Genomic DNA, 12526 nt, shown 5'->3' on the forward strand with positions numbered 1-12526 from the left:
CTGTCTCTCTGCTGTGTTGTATTCTGTTCTCTCTCTCCTGCTCCTGTCTCTCTGCTGTGTTGTATTCTGCTCTCTCTCCTGCTCCTGTCTCTCTGCTGTGTTGTATTCTGCTCTCTCTCTCCTGCTCCTGTCTCTCTGCTGTGTTGTATTCTGCTCTCTCTCTCTCCTGCTCCTGTATCTCTGCTGTGTTGTATTCTGCTCTCTCTCTCCTGCTCCTGTATCTCTGCTGTGTTGTATTCTGCTCTCTCTCTCCTGCTCCTGTATCTCTGCTGTGTTGTATTCTGCTCTCTCTCCTGCTCCTGTATCTCTGCTGTGTTGTATTCTGCTCTCTCTCTCCTGTTCCTGTCTCTCTGCTGTGTTGTATTCTGCTCTCTCTCTCCTGCTCCTGTCTCTCTGCTGTGTTGTATTCTGCTCTCTCTCCTGCTCCTGTATCTCTGCTGTTGTATTCTGCTCTCTCTCCTGCTCCTGTATCTCTGCTGTGTTGTATTCTGCTCTCTCTCCTGCTCCTGTCTCTCTGCTGTGTTGTATTCTGCTCTCTCTCTCCTGCTCCTGTATCTCTGCTGTGTTGTATTCTGCTCTCTCTCTCCTGCTCCTGTCTCTCTGCTGTGTTGTATTCTGCTCTCTCCTGCTCCTGTATCTCTGCTGTGTTGTATTCTGCTCTCTCCTGCTCCTGTCTCTCTGCTGTGTTGTATTCTGCTCTCTCTCCTGCTCCTGTCTCTCTGCTGTGTTGTATTCTGCTCTCTCTCTCCTGCTCCTGTATCTCTGCTGATGTATTCTGCTCTCTCCTGCTCCTGTCTCTCTGCTGTGTTGTATTCTGCTCTCTCTCCTGCTCCTGTATCTCTGCTGTGTTGTATTCTGCTCTCTCTCTCCTGCTCCTGTATCTCTGCTGTGTTGTATTCTGCTCTATCTCCTGCTCCTGTCTCTCTGCTGTGTTGTATTCTGCTCTCTCTCCTGCTCCTGTCTCTCTGCTGTGTTGTATTCTGTTCTCTCTCTCCTGCTCCTGTCTCTCTGCTGTGTTGTATTCTGCTCTCTCTCCTGCTCATGTCTCTCTGCTGTGTTGTATTCTGCTCTCTCTCCTGCTCCTGTCTCTCTGCTCTGTTGTATTCTGCTCTCTCTCCTGCTCCTGTCTCTCTGCTGTGTTGTATTCTGCTCTCTCTCTCCTGCTCCTGTCTCTCTGCTGTGTTGTATTCTGCTCTCTCTCTCCTGCTCCTGTATCTCTGCTGTGTTGTATTCTGCTCTCTCTCTCTCCTGCTCCTGTATCTCTGCTGTGTTGTATTCTGCTCTCTCCTGCTCCTGTATCTCTGCTTTGTTGTATTCTGCTCTCTCTCTCCTGCTCCTGTCTCTCTGCTGTGTTGTATTCTGTTCTCTCTCCTGCAGGTGGAGAAATGGTCTCTCTCCTCTTCTACAATAGACATTTCCCATGTGTGATTGATGAACGTCACCTCGTCACAGAAGAAAACTACACCAAACAACATGGATGCAGGAATGCCAAGTACATTGCCAATAGCGTTTTTTTAAAATAACAGTGTTAAAGTGTTTTAGGGGGATTTTCCCTCTGGATTGAAATATTGTATTCCTTGCATGAGCCCTTTTGTGTTGAAAATTAAGAAATCGAAATTTGGAATAAACCTAATTATGCCGTGTTGGACAAAAATCAACAATTGTTTAAATTTTTCAACTGATTTCAACTGAATTGAAAAAGCAAATTTAAGGGGCTTCATAAAAGGAAAACAATGCCTAGATTCTCTTTAATGATCAGTGCAACAAGCACATACATGTTATTCCATTCAGACACTGGAGGGCGCCATCTCCCCGCAAACACCAGAGTGACACCCAGGGAAGGAAACTAATCTTCTCATCTACCGGTAAAAATGGCTGCTGTATCCCAAACTTCAGCAGCCACTTTACCAGTCAAATGCTCTTTTTACAATTAGAGACTGGCTGGTTAACGACTGTTCCAGCGTGGCTGCTAGGATACACCCCCCCCCCCCCCCCCCGCAGCCAAAACTTACCAGCATTTGGCTGATGATGGTTATTTTCGCACCCTGAGAACATCCAGTTCACACGAGACTTAAGATTTCATACTTTTTAGGATAGATACTAACTGGACTACAGGAAATAATAGACAACTGGAATGAAAAGATAATAGAGAGAAAGATACAACACATCTCTTGCGGGGTGCTCAAAGAGATCCAGGAACGGAGCAACAGAAGAAGGATTGAGAGGAACAGGCAGCGGCCCCAACAGGACCGCCAGACAGAGGGAACTGAGAGAAATTGGAAATTTACTGACATCGGCATGTGTGTCCTTCATAACATCTTCTTTTGATTCTCAGCCCTTTAGCTAGAATGCGGAGACAATACACGGGGGGTAAATAACAATGGGTGAATGGACTGCTGATGCATAGAGACAACTGAACCATGAACACATTTTCTGATAATTAGATCATCCTTTTAAAATAAGCAAAGCAATGCGGACAAGAGAGAGAGAGTGGACACAAAGAGAGGACAATTAGACTGGGTATAGTAGAGCTACAGCCACTGAGAGGCGAGTCGGAAACATCACAATAGCGTTTCTTCATTCATTCATTTTAAATTTCTTTAAAATCATGGCTTCGCCTTCAAACAAGTCGTAGCTGTGTTTTTACTATACTCAAGAGGAGTACACAACACAGTAGTTTGTATGTACATGCGAAATGTACATGCAAAAATACTGAACACAGAGCAAAAGAACAGAGGCAAAAGAAGCAGGTTGCAACTTGCAGCTGTATATAAAGTCTACAGTACTGAACGATGCTGGACACCTACCTGCACTATATCCTCCCTGCTCATCCTGACCATAACTGTGAGAAGGACGCGTTGGTCCGTAGGCAGAGGGGTCCTGAGGGTAGTTACCCAAGCCTAGCAGGGAGATGAGGAGACCAGGTTGACTGAACCCAGATACTGCTGGTGTCCCCTTTTACTGAGCTACCAGCGCTTTACAGTTACACTTCAACACAGACTCATTTCCTCTGGACTGCTGCACTAAGCCTGCCAAAGCGTCACTGCCCAGCTCTGTCTGTAGGTCCAAACAAAAATGGCGTGTGTGTGTGTGTGCGCTAGGGCTGTCACTTTTTATTCGAAATTCGAATTTAACTTCGAACGTGGGGGAGGAGGGCATGTTCGAATGTATAATTGACCTGTCCGTTTTTTTTTTTTATTAACCAAAATGAACTGCTGCTTGCTGGTAATGTTAATCCCATGTCAGAAAAAGTCTCCAGATTTGTCGTGTTAGTCTCTTCTGAGAAAGATTGTCTCCAGGGTCTGAAAAGTTGTCTCGAGTTGGATGCAGCCAAGTTTGTGAGGCAGTGTTGTGACTGTGAGCGTCCAAGCTAACACGTCGGGCCGATGCCCGGTGGCCTGGCTTGCCAAAAATATATATATATATATATATTTTTTTTTATTACCAAAAAACTTTGAATATATTCGAACATTTTGCAGGCAATTAAAGTTCGTTCGAACTTTATTTTGGGAAAAATAAAGTGTGCGCGCTCTATATGTTAGAACGCCCCTTTTGTTTTGTCATTTGGCCAGCCTGCTCTCACGAAAGTTTGAGAAATGAGCACGATGTCTTAAAAGTAACGGGCGATAAATAATGTTTTCCCACCATGAAAGGATTACGAGGAAAAGCGAAAGGTGTGGATACTATGGAAAGTCAATGGAGCGGTTGGGCGCAGACATTTTCCCGGGTTTAATTCCCAAATTGTGAAAACATTTTCTACTATGAGTGAAGTTTTATTTCTCGTTGAAGCTTTTCTTATTTAACCAAATCCTAAAGTCCATTGGTCTAATTGTTATTTTCACATAAACCTTGCATGGCGGAGAATCTTCACATTATTTGTGTTCAATCTGCATCATCACCATCTGAGATGGTGCTCATTCCACAAAGTTTGGTGGGACTGTGTTGTCTCTGCTGTCTATGATCACTGCACTGAGAGCCTGGACAGGCAGCACTGAGAGCCTGGACAGGCAGGGGTGTCACGATATTTCGTCGCACGATATATCGCGATATCGAAACATCACGATATCGATATCGTCAGAAAAAAATTATATCGTTAGACTACTACTGGCATGGCAAAACAGCTCAAGGGGTACATAAGATTACATAAGTTTAGGGACCATTGAGCATGAGTTATTTAAGAAATAGATTGTATACTTTATTTTTCTTTCACCATGCAACAAACATTTAGTTTGTGACAGTGTGACACATTCTATTGCAAGAGAAGCATTATCTTCCATGTTGTTTTCTAGTTATTATAATAACAATTTCCAAAAACAGCATTTGTTTTGTATTTTGTGTATTTCAAATGAAAGACTATTTTTCCAGTATTTTCCCAGGGCTCCCTTGAAAAGAGGTTTCGATTTCAACGGGACTCACATGGTTAAATAAATGATAAATAAATACATAAAAATTATTTACTTTTGTTAAAAAGAATATTGTTAAAATATCGTATCGTATCATTATCGTGAACCCAATATCGTGTATCGTATCGTGAAATTAGTGTATCGTGACACCCCTACTGCACTGAGAGCCTGGACAGGCAGCACTGAGAGCCTGGACAGGCTGCACTGAGAGCCTGGACAGGCTGCACTAGCCTGGACAGGCAGCACTGAGAGCCTGGACAGGCTGCACTGAGAGCCTGGACAGGCACCCCGACCCTAAAGCAAAAAGCTGGATGGAAGAAAAGCACAAGCAGGAAACACTGAACAAGATGGGCACCTACCAGGACTGACATGACTCACATGACTGATATAAATGTAGACTCAGTGGTGTGAAGCAGCTGTAAGCCAGTAGAGATGCTTGGTGTCGTGTGGACAGCAAAATCCACCACCGGGCATTTTCCTTCTTTTCACAGGAACACCGATTTAGTTACATGCTGGTTAGTCACCTGCCGAAGTGGCCGGTAGAGCGGAGAAATGCACCAGCCACGGACCAAATGGAGCAGCATTGCTCTGGTGGTCGGTGTTGATTTCCCACCTCCATAGTGGTGCAAGGTCATTGGCTTTCCTCGCTCTCTCCTGGAACAGCGGCTCGTCATTGAGCTCCATGCAGCACACAGCTGAGCCTACCTTTAAGGGCCATAAGCAAGCCGCTTTCTGCTTCACCATCCCCACTATCATTTACACTCCTCCCTACAGCAGCATTTTGGAGACGGCACCTATCAAGCTTCTCGCTGGAGGAGAGATGCTAGCCGGAGAAGGCAGCAGGCTATGCGGGCCTACTTGCTATCTGTTACAAATGGCGGGAGGGCATTTCACTAACACCCACGACATAGCTTTCCTTTACAAATCTGCTGAATTGGAGGGCTTCTTCTCTGCCATTTCCATTTTTAGCGTCCCACGGGCAAGCGCTTGCCTCCTAGCATCAAGACAAAGTTTTTCCTCATATCCAACAGCAGGAATTCGTCCCTCTTACCTGTGTTCATTTAGCAAATAAGAAATCAATATCGGACAAATATTAATTTCCACAAAAACTGGTGCAGAAACTAGGGAAAGTGTGACAACAACGTGGCATGTCACATCCCCAGTATTTAGATTGAACTGGATTGAGTTTGAGCTGGACTAACTGTGAGCTGGACTAACTGTGTGTAGCTTCATTCCTTTTCCATGGCTGCTGGTTAGCTTTGAGCTCATTTCACCTCACTGTCTTCCTTAGCATTTTGGAACGGAGAACCTCCAGCTTGCATTTGCATCGCCTATAGTCCTAGAGGGTATCGATGCCTACATCCCATGTGGGCATATTTCTATGGAAAACCCAGGGAGCATCTCTTAGTACTTGGAAAATTAATGTTTGGTCATCATCTACAAGGCTCATTATTTGCTACATTTACATTTGAGTGTCTTGGTGAAAATGCCTTATCTTTCAAGTCTCTACATGCTGAATGCACTCTGGCCAAAGTCCATGGGTCAGTCCAGATCCAGGATGAACAAATGATTATCCAGACCACCACAACCCAAAGATAATCTTAGACTAACAGTCGAGCTCGCTCTCAGACCGCAATCCTACATCCACCAAAAAGTAAAATCTACACCTACACACACACACACACACACACACACACACACGACGCACACGACACACACATGCGCGCGCGCGAAACGAAACGATTATGATAGCAAATAACTACAGGACTCTAACTACTATTGGTATTCATTCACAGGAAAGAGGGGCAAAGTTCACGTTTCACAGACAAGCATGCAAAGCTCCTGCATGATCAGTTGATGGAGGTGTTGCCCAGGACAAAGCTCCTGCATGATCAGTTGATGGAGGTGTTGCCCAGGACAAAGCTCCTGCATGATCAGTTGATGGAGATGTTGCCCAGGACAAAGCTCCTGCATGATCAGTTGATGGAGGTGTTGCCCAGGGCAAAGCTCCTGCATGATCAGTTGATGGAGGTGTTGCCCAGGAAATGGGAGAAAAATGTTGATAGGTCACTTGGCAGGTTGTACATGCCTAATTCCTGAACTAAGTTCTCCTGTCATGCTGGTGCACTTCTGTGGCCATCATGCTGGTGACCAGCAACACAAAGCCAGCAAGGTCATCAACAGAGAGGAAGTCAGAGCAAGAGGAGGTGGTGATTTAAAAGATCTGGGAATATTTGAACCAAGTCAAATGTCTAACACAGTCTGTCAGGAGGGGTTCCACTCCTCTCAAAATAAAGAAATACAACACAAAACAAAACAACAAAAACATTGCAAGGCAGGATGATCTAATTCAACCCTACCAAGACCTACCAATCTTTTTACCAAGCCACAGCCCAGCTGGAAAAAGTTGACAGAACGACTGCTATAGACTCGAGGATATGGTGGAACTTCAGTAGCATCTTCACGGCAGAGCCAGAGGGGAACATGTATGTAACAAGCATGTATGCATGTGTAGCTACTAGCTAGCCGTTCAAGCTAAATGGTACGGAGGGCAAAGCTCCTGCTTGTTTGAGGGTTGTAGTTATGCGCTAAAATGAGTTGTAGTTGCACCCGATAAAATGTCCAGGGGGGACGGGCAGGCCCGAGGGGTGAGTCGCAGTTCAATGGGAGAGAAAGGGGTGGCAAACTGCTTTATGCGTTAACGCTCAGCTTACCATACTGGCTGTAAGGGAAGTCAGGCTGCCCAGTGGGAGCTTTGCTCAAGTCCTGAGTTGGTGTGGTGGCGGGGGCGAAGCCCAGTGGTGCGGTTCCTGGTGTGTTGGGAGGAGGAGGAACTCCCTGTGGAGCGTACTGGTCTGCCTGGGGTGTGCCAAAAGTGTAACCTGTCGAAAAAAGAGAAATGTTGTTTTGACTCAGTCTTGTCACAATGCCTCCTTGTGTGTGTGCGCGCCCTTATGACATCACTTTTGCCATTCATGTGTATGGGGTTTTGCATTACAGACATCATTACAGTGTGTGTGTGTGTGTGTGTGTGTGTGTGTGTGCTGTGATATGACATTACTGATGATATCATCACTGATGACATCACATCATTAGCAAATTAGGGCAATCACCTAATTAAAAAATCCAGCACCGTCAGGTCACTTGCACGGGTGCCCTTTACACATCCTGAAGGTTTCAGCCTGATCGCACGTAAAACGGCATAGCTGTGGCCAAACACAGAACTTGAAACAGTGGACAGAGCCCACATACTCAATTTTATATATATAAGATAGATAGATAGATAGATAGATAGATAGATAGATAGATAGATACTGTAGATATAGATTCCATCAAGGCTTTCCTGAGATATTGCGTTAACAAGCTTGAAAATGGCAGTTGTGAGGTCACAGTGACCTTGAACTTTGTCCACCAAAATCTAATCAGTTCATCCTTGAGTCCAAAGTGGACGTCTGAGCCAAATTCGAAGAAATTCCGTCAAGGCGTTCCTCAGATATCGCGTTAACGATCTTGAAAATGGCGTTCATGAGGTCACAGTGACCTTGAACTTTGACCTTTGACCGCCAAAATCTAATCAGTTCATCCTTGAGTCCAAGTGGATGTTTGAGACAAATTTGAACAAAAAAAAAAATCAAGGCGTTCCTCAGATATCACGTTAATGAATATCGGACGTACGGACAACCCGAAACAATACTGTAATGCCTCCGGCCCGGCTATCACCGGCGGAGGCATAATGAAAAATGTTAACATAAATGTTGATGTTATGTGAAATTATATTACATTAAAATGTATTATATTTGATAGAAAATTTTATTTCTAAATATAAAATAAATTTCCAACTTAAAAAAAACCCCATTACAAGTTTTATATAAAATAAAAAAAAGATAGTTAGATTTAGAGTTGATTGGGGGGAAAAGCTTAAACATTTTCAAAGGGAAAGACCTTTCTGACATAAAGTGCATGCAACTCAAGGTGCGTATCGCTAGCCCTACCCATAGAACCCATTCTCATTCAGATATCTTGAGGTGAGGTCAACCCCTTTGAAAATGGCCATGCCAATTTTTTCCTTCGTCAAAATGTAGCCTAAATTTGGAGTGTTATTTACCCCCTTACCCTTAGGGTTAGTTTCATATGCTATAAGAACCATCATGCTAGCTTTAAAAATGAGCCTGCCACAGCCTCCGAAAGACAGTCATATTAGATGTGATCTTTTGATGATTTTATTTTTTTGTCAAATCCATGGTGGGCCAAAACAAACGGGAACGGGCCAAACTCGGCCCACGGGCCCCAAATGAGTCAGCCATGCTCCAGTCTAGATAAAAGGATCAGATACATTCCTGAAGGTAAATGGAACCTGAACCATCCTCCATTGAAAACAGCTGGTTATCTACAACAGATAACACACATTTTGCAGTGAATTTCACTCTGCAGTGGCTTTCCAATCAAGTGAGGCCAATTTCTGAACAGAGAACCTCCAGATGTTTGTTCGAGTGGCTAGTACAACAGATCAACTCACCAACCACAGAAAAGACTTTGTTGGTAGCAGTTATTAATCGCATCCCACTCCATACAGTGGCATAATTCACAGTAGGGTTGACAATTTCTTTAGAAAGATTATCAGATATCAGCCAGTCATGTTGTCTACCTCTGATATGATGGAGGTTCCTCCTGACCACAGGCTGGAAAACCTGACATGAAATTAGAATTCTCTTTGCACATTTTATTTATTAATTTAGGTGTTCAATTATGTAGAGTGTCTCTACCATTGAACAGGTGTGGTGGGTCTCTCTGCCTTAAAAGAGCTGCTGACACTAAAAGATTTTCATCAGTCTGCTTTCAGTGGAGAGTTTTAATGCCCCACGATGGACTGAATGCTGCTTCAGAGGATTTTCAACGCATGACGAGAGAAAAAAATACACTGAATACTTGTAATTCAAATTTAGACTGAATAACGGCACAAATTATTAGCTACCAGCATCAGCAACTTCAGTCTAAAAATACCAGTATCTGTTTTCAGAAAGCTATATTCACAGAGTGTAATGCCTTTCCCACATATCAGATGACCCATGCAGCTTTGTGTAGTGATGTCAAACCCAATCGGGCCGGGCGGTACTGACCAAACTGAGGTGTAGTGCTGTAGCCCTGCTGAGGGTAAGCCTGAGGTGCAGCGAAGCCACCCGCCGGGGTCGTGACCAGGAATGCGTTGAACGGAGACGGAGCCTGGGCGGGCGTTCCCCGGGCCGCCGTCAGCGGAGGTCCGTACCCGCCTGCTCCCACACAGAAAAGACAAATTCACCGTAAGGTAGGCAGTGCGTTTCATGGCCTTCAACAGTTTGTCTAAATTGCTTTGCACCCTTTTCCTGTCCTCGCTCCAGATTGTGCTGTACAACAAACTTATTGCGTACCAATTGTTTGATTTGATTTGATTAACACAAGCCATTATCGGGGTATACACTTTGATTAACACAAGCCATTATCGGGGTATACACTAGTTGGGTTTCCATCCAAAGGTATCGCACATTTCAATCGGATTTTGAGGAAGTCGGCAAAAGAAAATGCGAAATAATTCACGTTTCCATCCGCTGCTATTATGCGAATTATAGAGCCGTCAATCACCTCGTGTTTGAGGCTGTCTGCCTCTGCTGATCAGCTGCTAGATGGAGCAGATAGTAGTGAATACAATTTCATTCAATTCTAGAAGTGAGTCGCGTTAAAGTTAATATCCCGGTCGGTCTTCTTCAGTTTACTACGACATTATTTACTGTGTGTATTTACCCTATTCTGTAGGCTACACGGCAGGTCATGTTTTGCAGTGATCAAGGCAAACTGCGTGGTTTTTGAATGGAGGAGAGACAACGGAATATCCCTTCATCTGTTTCCACTGCACGTATCGCATTTTCCTTTTATCGATACACCCGACTTTTCCACCTCCCTCAAGCGTGAAAAAGACATGCACGTGTCTCTTACTACTTTTAAGTACATTGTACGTGTCTTTACTACTTTTAAGTACATCGTACAGATCCTTTGAGGTGTGTTTTTATTTTGTTTTTATTTTATTTTATCCTGTGTTTACTTGATCCTTTTTCTGCTGGAAAACTGCTGCCATGCTCCATGTTTGTTTTAATTTGTTCATGTTCTGTTTTTTCATGTATTCGCTATGCTTTTTATGTCTGCTGCACACAAATTGCCCTTCAGGGACAAATAATAAACTTGAATCTTGAATCTTGAATCTTGTTTTTGCAATATTTGGAGATTTTTGCGAATTTTGCAGCGTTTCCACTCAAGTTTTTTTATTCGCAAATTGAAATTTCGCATAAAAACAGGTGGATGGAAACCCGACTACTGTCTCGCCTCGCGTTCTTTCTGCCCTTTGTTGGTATTTTGTGCTTTTAACCAAACTCTCATTTACTTTACGCCTTCATTTTGCTGTTCGCATTCTATCCCCCCCCAGTTTGTAACCACCCTATTTTATAAAGCAGTTCAAGTGGTTTTGTATTTTAAAGCACTATACAGAATAAATAACGTGGCTTCACTCAAAATACACTTTCTGCTCATAATACCGGTTTTAATACTGTATGTGGAGAAGCACTGAAGACAATAACTTCAATTATAGAGCTTCAATTCATAATAAGATATTGACCATTTGAAAGACTTACTATGGGACCTTCACAAAATGTTTGATAGCAAAACATAAAAATCAAATCATGGCACTTTAAGGAATACTGGGGAAACCTAAGTACATGGTTGACAAAAAGGTGCAGGTTTGGTTCTTTGGAAAATAATTCTTTGATCTGCCCCTCACAGGGCTTTCACATAGATAGCGGTAATGCACATATTTTGCGCGAGGTAGAGCGCAAACTCTTCTCCCGGTAGCCGACAAAGTTAGCATAGCTGGCTAGCTGCTAACAGACAAGACAGGGACGGAGCCTCGCAACACAACCTAGCTCCTGTAAATTCCGGAATGCCGATATCGGCCGCGCTGCAGCTGTTTAGGAGAGCGCTGCCGCGGTCCCTCGTTGTAAACAATGGTCGTGCTCTGCGCAATGCCGCGCGTTTGCGTTATCTATGTGAAAGCCCAATCACTCCTCTACTACTACTGAACTGTGGCTTTCATAATAAATTTCATAATTTCATAATAATAATAAAGTATGTTTAGAGCGAGCGGAGGGACGACACTTCCCTGATCGCTGCGGGTTGAGCTGGAGGAGGCGATACGAAGCCGAGCCTAACCAACAGCAGAGGGAGGCCGGAATCCGTTCAAGGCCGCCATCTGTCTCAAGCAGCAAATTATCTGCGGCCTCAGCCACTGCCAATCAGACAGTGATAACACGTGTTGTTAACTGCCATTACCCTATTGGTCACAGAGTGGGAGGTCATCTTCTATGACACAAAACTTTCAAGATAAGCACACCATCGCATGACAAAGATATACATTCATCTCCAAATTCAGTCACTTCCCAGTTATGCAAGTTACACAAGACAACTAATTCACTACAATGACAAGAGAGGTTGTTGTTTTTTGGGGGGGAGGGGTTGTTAACTGGTAAGAGCTGACACTTACCTATGGGCTGTCCAGTAGTCGACACCCAAACGCCTTAAAAGATCAAAGAAAAAGGAATCAAACGAAAAAAAGAAAAAAGAAAAGAAAAGGGAGGGGGGGGGGGGGCAGTTTAGAGTGAGGACAGTCATGCTGCCTGGGATACAAAATGTTATTAAAACAAGTTTGGATTCAAAAAGTACAGCGGAACCACTGGTGTTTCGACTGAACACTGACTACGATTACACTGACCGCAATAGTCCAACCATTCCTTATTCTAAATAAGACAATATTCTGTTTCCATGCGTTGCTTATACTGTTCCATTCAGAACCATGTTTCCATGCTGTGGAGCAAAGTCCCACTAAACAGACGGACGGGAATCATTGGAGACACGGACAGTTGAAGACTTTAGTGAAAACGTCATGATATCATTTCCATCTAAATCCATAAAGCATGCTGACAGTGACAGAGGTGTTTCTGCTCCGACTCTCTTTTTGCTCGGGGAGGCTAAAGTGACTTTCAAGCGGGCGGCTCGCCCCTCCAAGCCTCTGACAGAGAGTCCTGGTTGGATTCAGGTGTTTACAG

At 44.0% G+C, this 12526-nt stretch overlaps 1 protein-coding gene across 2 annotated transcripts in view; it reads right to left on the bottom strand.

Moving 5' to 3' along the window:
- LOC310785853 (DAZ-associated protein 1-like) overlaps positions 1 to 12526 on the bottom strand; it is a 35483-nt gene that overhangs the window by 7569 nt on the left and 15388 nt on the right. The window contains exons 9-11 of one of the 2 annotated variants that reach the window (XM_083647011.1): positions 11965 to 11997; positions 9521 to 9670; positions 7118 to 7285 (exon numbers count right to left, since the gene is read on the bottom strand). In XM_083647011.1, the coding sequence (XP_083503137.1) occupies positions 7118 to 7285; positions 9521 to 9670; positions 11965 to 11997 (351 nt within the window). The remainder of the gene's footprint in view (positions 1 to 7117; positions 7286 to 9520; positions 9671 to 11964; positions 11998 to 12526) is intronic. The other variant, XM_083647012.1, reaches the window with a different exon arrangement.

This window comes from Poromitra crassiceps (genome assembly GCF_964638095.1).
Source record: "Poromitra crassiceps genome assembly, chromosome: 12".
NCBI classification, from domain to species: Eukaryota; Metazoa; Chordata; class Actinopteri; order Beryciformes; family Melamphaidae; genus Poromitra; species Poromitra crassiceps.